Consider the following 18722-nt stretch of genomic DNA (forward strand, 5'->3'; position numbering starts at 1 on the left):
TCTTTAAATGTTTGGTAGAATTCACTTGCACATTCATTTGGTCCTGGGGCTTTTTTTCTTAGGGAGCTTATTAATGGCTTGTTCATTTATTTATTCTAAGATAGGGTTATTTAAGTATTTTATTTCATTTTCTGTTAATCTTTCTAGACATTTTATGTTTTTGTAAATATTCATCCATTTCAGTTATAGTGTTATATTTATTGGCATATAATGGGCAAAATATCTTCTAATAATTACCTTAATTTCATCTTCATTGGTGGTGAATTCACCCTTTTCATTTTTGTTACTGGTAATTTGGTTTTCTTCTTTCTTTTTCTTTAACCAAATTATCCAATGGTTTCTCTATTTTATTGTTTTTTTCTTTATTTTCTTATGTATAGTTTATTACAAATTCAATTAATAGCCTGAATGCTACAGAATAAGAGTGAACAAGTTGAATTTCAATGTTATAAATAACTGGCTCTTTAAAAAAAAAGCAACCAATATTCATTTCTTTGGCCTTTTCTTTTTGTGTATGCTTTTTGGACCTCTCTGTTAGAAATTTTTCTTCTTCCTGATAAGACTTTTCACATCCCTGTCATGAAGCCAGTCAGCTCATTCATCCTCCCACTGAAATTGTTTGATACTTGCATTATCTCTGTTGGCCATGGCATTCATACTAATGTTATCAAACTTGGAGCCAACATTTTCATCCAGCAGCTGGCCAAACTCTTCAGCAGATACAAATAAACTGAAGTCATTGAAGGATTGATTCTTTTTCTGCCTTGGGCCTTGAAGTGATGCAGCAAAGTCAACATCACCTACTTTTTTTCCATTTGCCTTTTTTAATGCTGGCCTTGGTGCCGACTTCATCTTCTAGTTCTGGAATGCTTTCACTTTCTTCATCTAGCACATCCATGAATGTACCTCCATTTTCATCAATTTCCTCAAATTCCTCATCCATACTGCCCAAGGAGATCTCTTCCTCATACAAATCACTGAAGTCATCATCATTACTACTTTCCAAGTCTGATTCCTCATCCCCTTGCGTATTTTTAGTCTCTTTAGTTTTCTTTTTTACATTACCAGCAAAATTGAGGTCATCCTTTCCAGCAGCACTAAAGTAATTATCATCTTCAACTGTGTCAAGTATCTTCTCAAATTCCTTATCATCTACATCTTCTACACTTTCATCATCTGAAGATATTTGATGTTTATATTTTTCTTTGTCAACCTTCTTGTAGTACTTACAGAAAAAATTTCATCCACTGGTATCTGGCTTTCTTCTTTTGCAAGGAATTCCTTATTGTTCACAGCAAGATTCCTCAAATCATTCATGAAATGCTTCCTCTTTGACTGCATCACAACACTATCTGTGTTCTCTTTCCCCTTATGTTGCTTTGGATTCCTATATACAAATTGATCCAAAAATCTCATTAGTGTAAAATCCTGTAATCTTGAATATTGAATATAACCCCCCTGTAAAATAGTTTCTGCAAAAAGGGCCACAGATGGATGAAAATGTTCAGAATGCTTCCTGAGTTGCCAAAGACTTGTATTATCTGCTCCACAGAACAAAGGGTTTCGATTCAATGGATCTTGGGAATTTAAGTTTTTTCTACCCTCTAAATTCTTAAGATGAACCCATGAGGCAGAACCTGATTTTTCTGCCTCTGCAACACTTTTAGCTGTGCTCTCATCTTTGTCTATTTCTTCATCTGCATTTGTTTCCATTTCTTTACCAGCATCTGTAAATTTTTCAGTACCATCATCTTCATCTAAGTCTAGAAAATTTTCTTCTTCATCAGATTCTAGATGCTCATGCAGTTGAGTTCATAATTGTGGTTTTGCTTTAAGGATCTCAGACACAAGGTATAGCGCTCCACATATGAATGGTGGCCTCTGTCCACAAATGCCTTGGAGCAGCCTCTTCACAAACGCCTTCACCTGATGTAAAACTATATCACTTTTCAGAGATTTGTAGACAAGATTAAGAAACATAGGACATGACAGCAGACCTGGATCTAACAGCTTCTTGTATAAGGCTGCATAATATAGGTTTGATATCGTCTGATGAAAATCCATTACTTGGAAAAGCAACATCAAGGCTTGAATACTACTATTAAAATTCACAAGATATAACACTCTGAATAATGTATCCAGCTGTTCTTTCACCTTTTCATCACTGATTTCAGCATATGGGTAAGCTCTGTTTACTCCAGTTAAAAGGGTACTAAGCATTTTAGACTCAATATCATCTTTCTTGATACAAGTCTGAAAAAAGCAAAAATAAAGAGTTATTAGTTTGTTAGCCAATACACTTTCATCACGTGAAAGCACTATTTGATTTAAGAAACAAATGACATATTACCGGGCTTTGGAGCTAATATTTGAGCGATAGATCAGTCTCTAAATTTCACTACACAGGACTCCTTTCATGTTCGGATGCTTATGAAGTAAAGTCTCTAGCAGATGGGAAGCTTTGGTGGCTATTCTGTTCTGGGGATCTCCAAGATTATTTACCAGCTGTACAAGAAAGGCTTTTTCTTCCTCAGGCTTATTAGAGAGAATCTCATGAGCCACTCTAAGTGCTTGAGTTTTAGTTGCAACTGGTGAATCGTGACCTAAAGTTTCCAAAACTTGTACAAACTCACCCACTAAGTGTTTGAGCTGATGTTCAAAATACCATAATATCAGTCTCCTATCTCTTGTGTCCCCATTGCCACTTGACAATTTTTCTAGTTTGTTGAAAGGACGCTGGTTAAAAATTCGCAGTTTACAATTGTCTGGCAAAAGGTCTGTAATGAGCAGTTCTTTAAAAGTATCCAAAGCCATTATACTTTGCCCTTTGCTACCCTTTTTTGGGATAAGGTTCACCAGGGTCTCCACAAACTGGAGGGTATGGATGGTATCATCCTGAATAAAGAGGATCATGGCAGCCAGGGTCCCAGATGACACTATAGCTTTCACCCATGTAGAAGAGCTGCCACCCTTCTGATTACTTGTCTTGCTCTTGAATAAGTTGATTTCATGTTGATACAGTTTCTGAGCCAAAGCTTTGTGCTGGGATACAACTTTGGACTGAGATTCTAAGGAATACTCGTTGGTATACTCCAGATCATACCACTTTCCCCCAGGTTTGATCAGCAATGTTGATCTAGCGTGAAATTCAAAGATGTCTTGTTGTTTATCTTTCTTTACAGCTGGTTTAGTATTGCTGTCTTCATCAATGACTTGTGCTTGCTTCTTCAAACTCTTTTTGTCCTTATGGCTGGTGCCTTTTTGTTTTCTGCTGGGTCTCTTTTTTCTTTTCTATTTTAGATATTTTAGTTCCTTTATCATTGGCTTTATTTCCTGCCAGATCCTTACCCTCTTCCAATAGGAAATTATTCAAATAGTTAGATACACCTAGATTTTTGATAAATGCCTCTAGTTCACCCTGCTGAAGGTCATCCAACGTTTCTTTTTTGCCTCCATCCACGAGTTCCGCATTCTCATCCAAAGTTGCCCGCATAAGATAATCTTGCTTGGTGCCTCAGAGCCGCAGCACCTCTTCCAGGGTGAAGCCGTCCTCATCTCCATCTTTCCCGTCATCTTTTTCATTATCCTCAGTTTTTCTGGGTAGTTGATTCTTGGTTCTGATCCTAGCTCCTTTGCCTTCCAGAATATTATATTCCAAGCCCTCTGATTCTTTAACGTTGAAACTGCTAAATCTTGTGTTATCCTGGCTGTGGCTCCATAATATTTGAATTGTTGCTTTCTGGTTGCTTGTAATATTTTCTCCTTGTCCTGGGAACTCTGGAACTTAGCTATAATATTCCTGGGAGTTTTCATTTGGGGATCTCTTTCACGAGGTGATTGGTAAATTCTTTTGATTTCTATTTTACCTTCTAGTTCTAAGATATCAGAGCAGTTTTCCTTTAATTTCTTGAAATATGTTGTCTAGGTTCTTTTTTATCATTATTGTTATTATTATTATGGCTTTCAAGTAGTCCAATAATTCTTTTTTTTTTAAGGCAGTTGGGGTTAAGTGACTTGCCCAGAGTCACACAGCTGGTGAGTGTTATGTGTCTGAGGCCAGATTCAAACTCAGGTTCTTCTGACTCCAGGGCCCATGCCCTACCACTGTGCCACCTAGCTGCCCCTCCAACAATTCTTAAATTATGTCTCCTTGATCTATTTTCCAGGTCAGTTGTTTTTCTGATGAGATATTTCACATTTTCTTTTGTTTTTTTTTAATTCTTTTAATTTTGCTTTATTGTTTCTTGATGTTTCATGGAGTCATTGGGTTCCACTTGCCCAATTCTACTTTTGAAGGAACTGTTTTCTTCAGGGAGCTTTTGTGCCTTCTTTTGCATTTGGCCAATTCTGCTTTTTAAAGAGTTCTTTTCTTTAGCGAATTTTTGTATGTCTTTTTTTCATTTGGCCAGTTGTGCTTTTTAAAGAATTCTTCTCTCCAGTGGATTTTTGTGCCTTTTTTTTTTACCTTTCAGCATATTCTATTTTTTAAGGTGTTATTTTTTCAGTATTTGTTTGTGTCTCCTTTACCAAGCTGTTGATTTTTCTGCATGATTTTCATTTCTTATCCTCATTTTTCTTCTGCCTCTCTTACGTGATTTTAAAAATACCTTTTGAGCTCTTCCAGAGCTTGAGATCAATTCACATTTTTCTTTGAAGCTTTGCTGCTTTGATATCATCATCTTCTCAGTTCATGTTTTGACCTTCCCTGTCACCATAGTAACTTTCTAGGGTCAGGTTCTTCTTCATGTTTGCTCATTTTTATAGTCTTTTTCTTGACTTTCAACTTGATGGTAAAGTTGAGCTTTGCTCCTAGGGCAGAGGGGGGCGCTATGCCAAGCTCCAGGTTTTTCATGCTGCCTGTGTCAAGAGCTAGTTCTATGGGTCTGTAAGTTTCAGTTTTCCAAGGTACTATAATCTAGGAAGAGGTGTGGTTAGTGTTCCACTGGCCTAGGCTCTGGTCTGTGAATGACCACAAGTAGTCTTTTCCACCCTGGAACTATGACCAGAATCCCTGCTCCTGCTGGTCCTTCTCACCCTAGGACTGCAACCCAGAACCATGTATGGGCAATGCAACAGAGTCCCGTGTTTAGTGTCAGCAAAGGATGTCCTGTAATTTCCTTCTGACCAGTTGTCTGATCACCTTACCATCTGTGGGCTAAGAACTCTGGAAGCTGTTGCTACTGCTTCAGTCATTCCAAAGGTCTGTAGTTGGTTGTGCTAGGTGTGGCCTGCTGATAGCTGCCTAGTGTAAGAACCTTGGGCCTCACTGCCAGCTTGCACTGGGTCTCAGGGCTTTGCTGCTGACTTGCTGGAGGAGGCCTGTGCTGGACTGTGCTCCTCTCATCCCAGTGAGACAGACCTTTCCTGCCAACCTTATAAGTTGTCTTGGGCTGGCGATTTGTGTCATCTTGTCTTTTTGGTGGTTCTGCCACTCCTAGTTCTTTTTGAGGTGTTATTTTAATATTATTTGGAGGGGAATTTGGGAAAGCGCAGCAATTCCCTGCCTTTACTCCATCCTCATGGCTCTACCCCCATCTTTTAGTTTAAAAGAAAAACACTAAAAAGCATGGGAATGAATGACCTTTCCTTAACGTCATAAATAATGTCTACCTAAAACCAAGAGCAAATGTTACATATAATGGAGAAAAGTTAGAGGTCATTCTGATGATATCAGAGGTAAAGAATGTTGGTCATCATCACTACAACTATTTAAGTAGTCCTAAAAATGATAGCTATAGCAATAAGTCCAGAAAATTAAAGGATGAGGCATAGACAAAGAAGGCATTAAGATAAAGTTATTACTTTTTTTTTTACAAAATTATATAATGCTTTACTTTGAAAATCCTAAAGAGTCTACCAAAAATTAATTGATACAGTAATTTTAGCAAAGTTATAGAGTGAAATCCATAGAAATTATCAACATTAATGTATTATTACCTGGTAGAATAAAGGCAACAACTGGTCTGAACTTTCCCAAATTCCCCTCCAAACAACTTTAAAATAATGCTTTGAAATGAATTCTGGAGTGGCAGAACTAACAAAATTATGGGGTGAAATAATTTTCCAGCCCACAACAATTTAGAAGGTTGCCAGGAAAGGTCTGGGTTGAGAGTGGAGTGCAGTCCAGAGCTGGCAGCACCCTGGCAATTCAGCACAGACCTTGGCGGGGGGGGGGGTGAGGTGTGACTAAATCTGCAAGAGAGACTTCCAGAACTCTCAGTCCATAGACTGTAAAGTGGCCAGAAAAATGGTCAGAAGGAAATTAGAAGGGACACTTCGCTGACACTGGGTGCTGCAGGACTCTGTTGAATTGCCCATGCATGAATCTAGATAGGAAAGGAAGGCATCCTATCAAATTTTTTTTACAACACAAATATCGTGTTGATACCTAAACCAGGAAAAACAAAAACAGAGAAAGAAAACAATAGACCAGTTTCCTTAATGAATGTTGATGCAAAAATTTTAAATAAAATTCTAGCAAGGAGATTACAGCAATGTGTCATAAAGATCACATACTAGGACCAGGTGGGATTTACACCAGAAATGCAGGGCTGGTTCAATATTAGAAATACTATCAGTATCATTGACCATATCAATAACAAAATCAAGAAAAATCATATGATTATCTCAATAGATGCAAAAAGAACTTTTGACAAAATGCAACACTCATTTCTATTAAAACACTTAGAAAACATAGGAATAAATGGAGCTTTCCATTTATGGAAATTAACGGGGCTTTAAAATGATAGGTAGTATCTATCTAAAACCATCAGCAAGTATTATCTATAATGAGGATAAGCTAGAAGCCTTCCCAATAAGATTGGGAGTGAGGCAAGGCTGTCCATTATCACCACTATTATTTAATATTGTACTAGAATTGCTAGCTACAGTAATAAGAGGAGAAAAAGAAATTGAAGGAATTAGACTAGGTAATGAGGAAACAAAATTATCCTTCTTTGCAGATGACGTGATGATGTACTTAAAGAATCCTAGAGAATTAGCTAAAAAACTGGTGAAAATAATTAACAACTTTAGCAAAGTTTCAGGGTATAAAATAAAACCACATAAATAATCAGCATTTATATACATATATATTACCAACAAAGTACAGCAGCAAGAAATAGAGAAGTTTCACTTAAAATAAGTCTAGACAATATAAAATGCTTGGGTGTCTATCTGGCAAGACAAACTCAAGAACTATATGAACAGAATTACAAAAAACTTCATACACAAAAAAAATCAGATCTGAATAATTGAAAAATATCAATTGCTCATGGGTATAATATAATAAATATGACAATCCTATCTAAATTAATTTATTTATTCAGTGCCATACCAATCAAACTACCAAAAAATTTTGTAGAGCTAGAAAAAATAATAGCAAAATTTATTTGGAAAAACAAAAGGTCAAAAATATCAAGGTAATGAATTAATGAAAAAAATGTGAAAAATGTGAAGGAAGGTGGCCTAGCCATAATAGATCTCAAACTATATTATAAAGTGGTAATCACCAAAGCAATCTGGTACTGACTAAGAAATAGAGTGGTGGATCAGTGGAATAAATTAGATACACAATACACAGCAGGTAATGACCATAGTAATCTAATGTTTGATAAACCCCAAAATCCAAGCTTCTGACAAGAACTCACTGTTTGACAAAAACTGCAGGGAAAATTGGAAACCAGTTGGGCAGAAACTAGGACTAGACCAACATCTCACACTGTAGACCAAGACAAGGTCAAAAGAGGTATATGATTTAGACATAAAGGGGGATATCATAAGCAAATCAAGGGGGCATGGAATAGTTTACTTGTCAGATCTATGGATAAGGGTAAGAATTTATGACCAACCAAGAGATAGAGAGCATTACAGGATTTAAAATGAATAATTTTGATTACATTAAATTAAAAAGGTTTTGCACAAACATAACCAATGCAGCCAAGATTAAAAAGATTCAGAAAACTGAATCAAATTTATGAGAAAACAAATCATTCCCAATTGATAGATGAACAAAGGAGATGAACAGGCAATTTTTAGACAAATCAATTATCTATAGTCATATGAAAAAATGCTCTTTATATTATTTATGTGATTTGTCATATTTATAATTTTCCTTGTTTTGAAATGAGTCTACATTCCTGGTATTTTTTCAGCCTGGTCAGAGTGTACAATCTTTCTAATGTAGTGCTATAGCCTACTTACTAATATTTTATTTAGAAATTTTACATTAATATTCATTAGGGATGTTTACCAATATTCTCTTTCTCTGTGTTGTCTTTCACTAATTTAGGTATGAAGATCATGTTTGTATCATAGAAAAAGATCAAAAAGGTACCATCTTTTCCTGTTCTTGCAATTAGTTTATGTTATACTGGAGTTAATTTTTCTTTTAATGTTTGATAGAATTTCCTTGTAAATCCATCTAGTCCTGGAGTTTTTTTCTTATGGAATTAATTTTTGACTTGGTCCATTTCTTTTTCTGATATTGGATTATTTAAATACTCTATCATTTTGTGAATCTCAGTATTTATATTCTTGTAAGTATTCATCCATTTCCTCTAAGTTATCAGTTTTACTATTATATAGTTGAGCAAAATAGTTTCTGATAATTTGTTTCATATCCTTTTCAATTACTCTGAATTCTCCTTTTTCATTTTTGATATGAACAATTTAGTTTCTCCTCTCCAATTAAAACCAAACTGTCTATTTCATTGTTTTTAAGTTCCTAGTTTTATTGATCAATTTGTTGCATAATTTTGTTTTTGCTTTCAGTTTTTATTAATCTCTTCTTTTCAGAATTTTTAGCGTGTTGCTTAATTGGAGGTATTTATTGTTCTTGGTGTTTTAGTTTCATACTCTATTTGTTATTTCTCTTTATGAAAGCATTTAGAGACATAAGTTTTTCTCCTAAGAACTACTTTAGCTTCATTCCATAAATTTCATCGTCAGATTAGTATAATTTTCTTTGAAGAAATTACCCATTGTCAGTCATTTAACAAACATTTATTAAGCTCCTACTCAATACAGGGCACTGTGATAAGCATTGGGGTTCCATAGAAAGGCAAAAGGCAATCTGTGCTCTCATAGAGTTCACAGTGTAATGGGGAAGACAATATGAAAACAATGTATAAACAAGTTTATCAAGATAAATCAAAGGTAATCAGTAGAGGAAAGGTTTGCTCTTTAACCTGCCTGTTTTTAAAAATCATTCATCTCCAACTACTTTTTCACTTTCTTCAATGCCCCTTATTGGATAAAATTTTTATTGTGATCAGTAAACGGTGTGTTTAGTATTTATGATTTTCTACATTTTTGAGTGATCTTAATACATGGCTATTTTTTGCAAAGGTGCCATGTACAGATTGTGATTAAGTATAAATTCCTTTCTAGTCCCATAAAATAATTGCTAATAGCAATCATCTCTAATTTAAAAAAAATTCTATTCAGGTCCTTAACTTTGTTCTTGTTTCTCTCTTATTTAACTTCTTTTTTATTTTAGACTTAAATACTAAAATTCAAACACACAATAGAGAAAAGAAAAGAAACATAGTAAAAACATAAATGTAAAATCTTGTTTCTCTTTTGGTTAAATTTGCCTAAGTATGAAAAGTGTACATTGAGATCTCTCACTATTATAGTTTTGCTACCTGTTGCTTCCTCCAATCTGATTAACTTTTATTGTAAATATTTAGATGCTATACTACTTAACTCATACATATTAAATATTGATATTAATTCACTATTTATGGTATCTTTAGAGTGTAATTTCCCTGCTTATTTCTTTTCTCATCATGTCTATATTTAGTGTAACCTTATGTGAAAATCCTAATTATCATTGATATTTTTATCTTTGATTTTTTTACTGAAGTTGAAGAATAATAGAGTTTGTTAAAGTCCTTCCTTATAACTCTATGTGAATCTTTATGTTTTAAATGTTTGGTTTTTGTTAACAACATACTCTTGGATTGTTTTCTAATCCATTTTGCTATTTTATGGGTGAGCTCACTTTTTTCTCTCATTCACTTTTATGGTTATGATTGTTAATTGTATATTTCTCTCCATCCTGTCCTTTTCTTTGTTCCCACCCTTCTGGGGGGCCATCTCCAGTCATCCTGATCTATGCCTCACCACTGGACCCATATGGCTCGGTGGAGAAAGTGAGTGGTGACTTTGCACAGCCCTTCCTCACTTAAATCCAATTCACTTGCATGTCATGGCACCACCTCCCTGATGTCACGGTCCTCTCTGAGAATGAAGGACAAACAACAACAACAACAACAACCTCCTTCTTTACAAATAAGATGTTAAAAGAGAAATTTGCCTGACATGTGATCTGTAAATGAAATGGTCTATTTCCACTCTTATAACTCTTTTCCCCCCTTGTTCAGCCCTAATTCTAGGTTTTTACCCTTTGTTTCTTTTCTTTTAATCTCTCCTTCATTTCCCTCTCTCTGATATTCAAGTTTATTTTGCTTATGACTATTCCCGTGCCCATCCTGTCCTTCCTCTCAAGCCCCTCTCTTTTATTCGTCTCCTATTTCCTTTTTGGGTTTAATAAATTTCTATACTGAAATCTGTGTGTGTGTGTGTGTGTGTGTGTGTGTGTGTGTGTGTGTGAGTGTGTGTGTGTGCGCATGCGCACACGGGTGCACACATGCACATGCACAGTGTAAAATTGTGTCCAATCTTCCTTTATCCAGTTCAAATGAAAAGTGAGGTTCATGAGATGGCCATCAATCCCTCCCTTTTTCCATATTTAAAAACTATTCATCATAGCATCTCTTTTATATAATAGTGACCTCTCTCCCCTTCCTCCTCTTCTATAGTATAATTTCTTGTCTCCATGAATAACCAGAGGATCTTATCTTACTCCTAGGATTGTCTCCATTACACAATTATGGTATGCTAAAGGCTTAAACTGCATCCAGTTTTGGTTGGAATAGGCTCCTGAAACTCTCCAGAAAGCTTGCTAATATGGCATAGTTATAATTCTACCTTCCTCATCCTGAGTAGGTTAATTTAAAAACATTTTTAAATGGTCAGTTTTTAGAAACCTCCTCTTTTGCTACTGTTCCATGCTTCCTGACCCTATCATTCTACCAGTGACAAGATGGCTACTACAGTAGAATTTGTCTGAAAACTCTTTGCAAGCATGGATGCCCACAGACTCCGGTACTTCCATCAGAGAGTACATCCCACCACTTATCCAGGTCGCCATATAGAATGCTACCCCAAGGGAGGGTGAGGGCAAGACAGTTCACATGAGACTCTATCCTTGACCACATCTATCCACACCCTCCTCTACTGTACATGGTTGTGAATACCAATGAATCATTCTAACCACCCTGGCGTCACTGTATGCCATCATTCAAATTCTCCCCTAAATTTGCATGATGTTACTATTTTTGTCTTCTCCTAAGACCATCAAAACAGAACAAAACCATTCAAAGGCCTTCTGTCATGGTTCTGAGAAAATATTTGTTTCTTATTCCTCTGTTAGCATGTAAACAATTCATCCCCATGTTTTCCCTTCTAGTTGAAAAGATTTATTTATCCTTCTATGTTTCAAAATGTCTACTTATTTTTTGCCCTTTCATCATTACTTGGAAATCTACTATTTAATTAAAGATTAATTTTTACCCTATCATTTTATACTTAGTTTTGCTAGATAAGTTATTCTTGTTGGTAAGATTTTATCTTTTGAGTGCTGGAATATTATGTTCTAAGCTCCCCTCTTCTTTACCACAACTTGGGGGCATATGAGCTGTTCAAGGAGGGCCAGCACCGCTGGTGTGAAGGCTTGCTGACTCCTTTTCAGGGCTATGCATCCACCTTTGGTGTCTACCTGTCACCCAACTCTTACCTGTGGCTCCAAGAAGCTGGAGCACATGCATTGTACATTCCAGTAAAACTGTTTCAGTGGACAGGCTAATCCAGGTTGAGAGTAACCGACAGGCCTGAAACCCATAGGTTAGTTAGGGGGATGTCTTAACTTCTGTCTGTACTATTCATTTGTTATTTAGCATCTGCTACTCTTCATTGTTTTTACTTGCCTCCTCAATCAATTGTAAGCTCTTGAAGGCTATGTCTCACATTTCTTTGTACTCCTTGAGCCTAAAGCAGTGATTTAGACATAGTAAGTGCCAAATAAATGTTTATAGATAACTTATATAACACATGCGGAAAATGTATCCCTTCTTTCTTTTTTTTTTTTATATATTTGGCTAGGCAATGGGGTTAAGTGACTTGCCCAGAGCCACACAGCTAATAAGTGTTATGTGTCTGAGGCTGGATTTGAACTCAGGTCCTCCTGAATCTAGGGCCAGTGGTCTATCCACTGCGCCACCCAGCTGCCCCTGTTCTTTCACTTCTTAAAATTCTAGTTTCCTTCAAGGCTTAGCTCAAGCAACACCTAAATGACACCTTTCCCAGTCCCTTTCACCTGCTAACACCCTTCCCCTCCTTTAAAAAAAGTTGCCTTGTTTCTCTATTTTGTTATATGCATATATGTAAGGCCATATTCTCAAGTGAATGGAAGGTCCTTAAGATCAGGGACTATTTTTCATTTTTGTCTTGTATCATGAACGCCAAACACAAAATAGGTTCTTTGAATTTTTAATGAAAAATATGAATCACTTCACTAATTTATATGTCATCCTTGCATAGGGCCATGCTAATCTTCTGGATTGTTCCAATTTTAGTAAATGTACTGCCTAAGCAAGCACACAGAATAGACAGAATAAATGTTTGTTGATTGACTGATTCATATTTTGCAAAGCAATTTCCCATATACTATTATAGGCCCAGTTCAGAATACTGTGGCATGGCTACATTTAGGATCACAGCATTCAAATACAAAAGGGTCTTAGAAACCATTTAATCCAAGCTCCCCATTTTTCAGAGGAGGAAATGGAGGTCCAGAAAGTTGACATGGCTTGACCTAGGCCCCCCAAAGGCAATAAGTAGCAAAACCTGATTATCAGGGGCCTCAGATTCCCACCCACGTGCTCTAGGTCAGAGTTTCTTTAATTTTTTCTACTCATGACTCCTTTTCAGTTTCAGCAGTTGGTTACCATTGTATGATCTGAGGGCAAGCACAGTGCAAAGTGCGAATACTGTGTGTTCAGAACCAAGGCTGCAGTGAAGTTGCTTGATGCAATACTGGCAAGTGCTACCAGAAACACCTCAGATTCATTATGTGTTTAATTTTTAATTAATTTTGGTCATTTCGTGTTCAGAAACCTTTTGCTATTGCCAAATTTTTCACAACCCCATATGAGGTTGCAACCCACAGTTTAAGAAGCACTGCTCTAAATTTAAAACTCTGTGCCCTGCCCTAAAATGCTGTTCCAACCTATTTGATTTGCATTGTGACACAAGGAGCTTTGAATATGTAGTCAAATGCCATGTTGAAACGGTGTTTAAGGAAATTAGCCATAGTATGCAATAAGTTTGAAGCACTTGAAGACTACAGATTGGGAGGTCAGCAAAAGTAAAATTAAAAAGCTCTATCCCTGAGGTCATCAGTCCCATTATTGATTCCCCTAGCCCAGCTTAATATGGCAAATGGTACAAACTATTGTGGACAGAAAAACATTGAACCATTTTAAAATCTTCAAGGAGATTTTTATTCAAAATAAAACATGTTTCAGAAAAGCAATACTGTGAAATAGTTTACAATCCATACAACATGGTCAACCCTGGGAATATTGATATATGAGTTTTTTCTGAGGAAGTGAGCTAGGTTTTCACTATTTTTTAAAACCCATAGTCCTATTTATTCAATGGAACATATTGTCAAAGAGGAGATATTTCTCCCCCAACTGCGTAATGCCTTTCATATACTCTCCTTCCTTCCTCCTCAACAACAACAGTAATAATAATAAAAAAGACTACCTAAAAACTGAAATAAAATAAATAGAATCTCCTTTCACAGGGTCCGCTGCTTTTATTTCAGTTTGGTGCCTTCTTGACATCTGTGCAGATCTTAGATGCTGAGAAAGGAGAAATATAGCCCCAGGAGGTAAAATCTGACTTATCTGTTCATAGAACTGTTCATTCCACTTCCATTGAGAACATGATGAGGGTAATAGGATTACCCCTCTATTTCTCCCAGCCCCAATTTTAGATGCTCTAACTATGCTCAGAAGAACCTTTGATAGTCTCTTATAGTGTTAATATTGTAAACCTTAATGTGTGCTATTATTATTTATCATGTAACTAGATTTATATTTTTGTTTCTGACATAGCAATCTTTTAATAATAATCCTTCATAAAAACTAGACATCTTACAATTGTCACCTTCACAAAGGCAGTGCCATTCTTCCCAGTAATCAATCAATTAGCGCACATTCTACCATTAGCAAAAACCTGGAAACTGAGGGAGTGTCCATCTGCTGGGGAATGGCTAAACAAATTATGATAGGCTGTGAGTTCCTTTAGAGCATGGGACTGTCTTTTATATTTCTTTGTATCCCAAGGGTTAAGTAGTCAAGCAGTCAATAAATGTTTATTAAACAATTATCACGTGCTAAGCACTGTGTTGAGCATTGGGGAATATAAAGAATGGTAAAAGACAGTCCCTACTCTCAAGGATCACCTAGAAGGGGACAACATGCAAATAACTGTTCAAGCAAAGTATATGTAGGATAAAGTGGAAATAATCAACAAAGGGAAAGCAATAGAACATAGTGCCTGGCACATAGTACGCACTTAATAAATATTTATTGTCTGACTAGTGTATGAATATAATGGAGTATGATTGTGCCATAAAAATGATAAAATGTGAATTTCAGAAGAAACTTGGAAGACCTCTACGAACTGAGTGAAGTTAATAGAACTAGAACAATTTACAATAATAATCTTATATAGAAAAATAATCTTGATCGATGTAGTGAAAATCCACGGTTACTGGAGACAGAAAGATAAAATATGTTATCATAGACTTAAAATTCAGAATAAGACATAAATTTTTGGATGTTGCCGACATGGGCATGTCCCCTACCTCCCACCCCACGCGTATTTGTTATAAGGGTTTTCTTTTTCTTTTTGTTTAATGGGGGGAGGGAGAAAGAAAAATAAATGCTTCTTAATCACCCAAAATTTAATTTTTAAAAAATTCCCTACCATGTCCCTTCCTTCAAGGAATTTATATTCTACCACTAATTGTAGGAGTTTTAAGTAGGAAGTTCTTTTGCCATCTTGAATTGCCTGATGAAGAGGAAAGAATGTAGGTGAGGAGTTTGTTATTTTCAGTTTTCGTGTGTGTGTGTGATGAGTGTGTGTGTGTAGTGCGTGTGCGCGTGTGTAAACTTTTCCCCTTCTTATCAGGTAAGCAGGGCACAAGTTCAAGTCAGGAGGCCACAAAGGATGGGGCAGCGCGCTCTCCTGGCCCCGCCCCTCGTGGCCCCGCCCCCGTAGGCTGCCCCGCCCCCGCTGCCCCAGCCACGCGGCTGCCCGGAAAGGGGGCGGTGCCGGGGGCGTGGCTTTCCCCGCTCCGCCAATCACCGAGCGCCCTGTTGGCTGTTCGCTCTGTGTTTCGTACCCTCCGCCGGCGGGCTGCCTTGTCCCACAATCCAAGATGGCGGGGTCCAGGAGCAGGGGTCCCCGAGCTGGGGCCGGGCCGCTTCTCTGCGCGCTGCTGCTATCTCTGAGCATTTTCTCCAGCGCCCAAGAAGCGGGCGGGGACCGTGGCGGGGCCGCCGTCGCCACCCCGGCCTCGCCGCCCCATCGCCGGTTCGAGTACAAGTACAGCTTCAAGGGGCCGCATCTGGTGCAGAGCGACGGGACCGTGCCCTTCTGGGCCCACGCGGGGAGTGAGTTCGGGTCGGGGGTGGGGGGCTCCTTCCCTAGATCCCTCCTCCCGGGGCGCTGTTCGGCTGACGGAGGGGAAGCCCCTGAGCGGGGGGGGGACATGGGGGGCGTCCGGGGGGGCCGTCTGACCTCGCCTCTCCCTCCCCTCCCCCCGTGTCCCCCCGCTCCTCCGCTCTGCTCCCCAGCCCGGGCCCACTGTCAGTGCTGCCTTCCCTGCTCCCTCCCTGCCTCCTCTGGACCTTTGGTTCTTGCATCAGGTTTCAGTCCTTCGGTCCCGCCACGTATCGCTCGGGGATCCCGCCCCCTTTCTCTGCGAGCCTCGGCTCCCCGGCTTCGAGGAGCGGACCCCGCGTAACTTGGGTCGAGGCTTGGTTTTTTAAAAAATTAAATAATCATCGTGAAGGATCAGTGGTTTCCTTTGTTTTTTTTATATTACCCATTTAAGAGCATTATTTGGGGAAGAGGTCCTTTGGCTTTACCAAACTCTCAAAAGAGGTGGGGGAGGGTACAGGACACACACCCAAAGATTAAGAACTTGACCTAAGAGCATTCATTCAACAAACATTTAGCCAGTGAGTGGACACTGTACGGGACTCCAGCCTCTGCCTTTGCACCGGCCATCCTCTTTTCCCCACCCACTACCCCCCAGGCTTTAACCCACTGTCGATTCACTTCTGCTCTGCCAGTGCCTCCTCTTACTTGAGGCCTTTTCTTATCACCCTTCCCCCTCCAGCTGCTAATGCCCCACTTCGGAATTACTTTGTATACTGTATATATGTTTTTTATCTTATGTATATCTTTTCTTGTTTAGAACATAAGCTTCTTGAAGGTAGCCATAGTTTGATTTATGTCACCTATCTGTAGTGCTTCACACATAGTAGCCATTTGACAAAATGCTCTTCAGTCCCTAATGCTTGTCACATGGTAGGTAGGCTCTTAACAAAAGCTTGTTGATTGATTAGGTGGTGAGAAACCCTGTTGGGCTGGGTGATATAAAAAAAATTAAGGTGAAAAAAGGATCCTTGCTCTCATAGAGCTTTATGGTCTCTAAAGTGGGGAGTTTCATGTAAGTCTTAACTCATTTATGATTTATGGCCCCCACAGCCCCTGAGATGACTTGTGTTGGTTTTAGTGTCATTTAGCACGTTCTTTTGATGTCAGAGAACAGATGTCCTAAAACTGAAAATCCGTCTACGGTGTGGGCTCTTTTAAGGGGTAACTTGGCCTAGCCTTTATTTGATCAGTTTCCTTTCTTGTATTGTAAAGCATGTAACTTTATGCTGACTCTTTGTTTAGAAGAGGTGAAGAAAAAAAGGATGTTCTTAGATTTTTTGAAGTTTTGTGTACCTTTGAGACTTCATAGGATCAGAAATTTAGAGCTGGTTAGGGATCTCAGGCCACCTAGGGTTGCCCCCTTATTTTACAAATGAGGAAACTTACACACACACAAACACACACACACACCCTCAGTTTCAAAGGTGGGATCTGAACCCAGTTTCTCTGACTACAGAGCCAGTATTCTTCCTACTATGTCCACTTGCCAAATCATGCTAACTTTATATCTTCAGTTTTTCATTTGATCTTCTAACCCTGAAGATAACACATTACAAAAATGTGATAATGTGTTTGGAGTCGTTATTTCTAAAAGTACCTTTTTAAAGCATTTTCTTATGTGAAAAAACTTCAGATTTTAGTGGGAATGGGTCACTATTAACTGATGTGTCAGTTATGAGCACTTTATGAGTAAATTCAGTTTGGTAACTGACCTACCACTCTAGAAATAAGGATTTTTCACTAAAGCATTTATTGTAGATTGGACTGGTCATCTTAATTGCTTAATTATAAATAATTAAACACAGATTTTTGTAAGCTTACATACAAACTTTTATTTGTAGATTTGTATGCTTCAATCAGAATGTTCTTCAAACTTCATGGCATTGGCTTCAGAGTTGAGCATATGCAAGCAGAATCCTTCTGTTGCATTTTAAGGACTAATATTACAAACTCCTTAAGGGTAGATTGTGCCTTTTGTATCCCTTCAGCTCAGCACATAGGCAATCAGTATTTGTTGAATGAATGACCAGGTTTAGAGGTGCAATTTGTTTTCATGAATGGAGCTAGGGTAACTGGCCCACACACAGAATTCATGACCTAGGCTTCATTTACTTCCCAGTAATCAGCTGAAATAACCAGTCACAGATTATTGAGTTGATGTGACTTTCTAAATTAGGATTCATTCAATAAACACTGAAATGTGAGATGTGGTGAAGTTCCCTAAACATTTGTTAAGTGTTTTACAATGTGTGTGCAAACACTGGAGTAGGTGTCTGCTCCAGATACAGCAGTTACATGAAACAATTTCCTGTCCTTATGGAGCTTATGATGTATTACACCAATAATACTATGTTTATGAATAACCCTAATACAAAAGAGAATGTCTTAAGGAGAGGCAGCATGTTGCAGTGACCATGTCTTGCCTGTAATTCATAAAAACTTTGTGACTGTGGTCAAGTCACTTCTCAGTGCTCTAGGCAGTTTTCCAAGACAGTCAGTTATGAATCAGTGGCTGGTATGCACAGGTGGAAGGAGTTTCCAAACCAGAAAGTCTTTATACTGATGAAATTAGAGGTTCAAACTACTCTCTGCCTCTGCTCTCCCTTCCCCCATACGTGTGTGTGTGTGTGTGTGTGTGTGTGTGTGTGTGTGTGTGTGTGTGTGTGTGTGTACACACACATAGGGGTGTGTGTGTGTTAGATGAAGTGTTGTGGGAGGTCTAAGCTGTCCAAGGAAGAAAAGGTAATTTTTTATTGGGATGAGAGTGGGTGATCAGAGAAGGTTTCGTGACATTTGAAGTAGGTCTTGAAAGAAAGATAAGGAGGATTTCTTATTTCTTTCTTTCTTTTTTTTTT

General features: G+C 38.0%; 1 protein-coding gene, 1 non-coding gene and 1 pseudogene across 2 annotated transcripts in view; 1 reads left to right on the forward strand and 2 right to left on the reverse strand.

Annotated features, from left to right (window-relative positions):
* Window positions 1-534: 534 nt before the first annotated feature.
* LOC110215971 (CCAAT/enhancer-binding protein zeta pseudogene) lies at window positions 535-11218 on the reverse strand (annotated as a pseudogene).
* A 1403-nt stretch (window positions 11219-12621) lies between these two features.
* LOC144457248 (U6 spliceosomal RNA) lies at window positions 12622-12725 on the reverse strand. The gene has a single exon (XR_013486575.1). It is a non-coding gene; the product is annotated as a U6 spliceosomal RNA (small nuclear RNA).
* Window positions 12726-15535: 2810 nt separating this feature from the next.
* The window catches only part of LMAN1 (lectin, mannose binding 1), a 47115-nt gene continuing 43928 nt past the window's right edge, over window positions 15536-18722 (forward strand). The window contains 1 exon segment of the mRNA XM_020995035.2: window positions 15536-15815. Coding sequence (XP_020850694.1) covers window positions 15581-15815 — 235 coding nt within the window. The 5' untranslated portion in view covers window positions 15536-15580.

Source organism: Phascolarctos cinereus, unplaced genomic scaffold, assembly GCF_003287225.1.
Source record: "Phascolarctos cinereus isolate Bilbo 61053 unplaced genomic scaffold, phaCin_HiC Scaffold_4;HRSCAF=312, whole genome shotgun sequence".
Classification (NCBI taxonomy): domain Eukaryota; kingdom Metazoa; phylum Chordata; class Mammalia; order Diprotodontia; family Phascolarctidae; genus Phascolarctos; species Phascolarctos cinereus.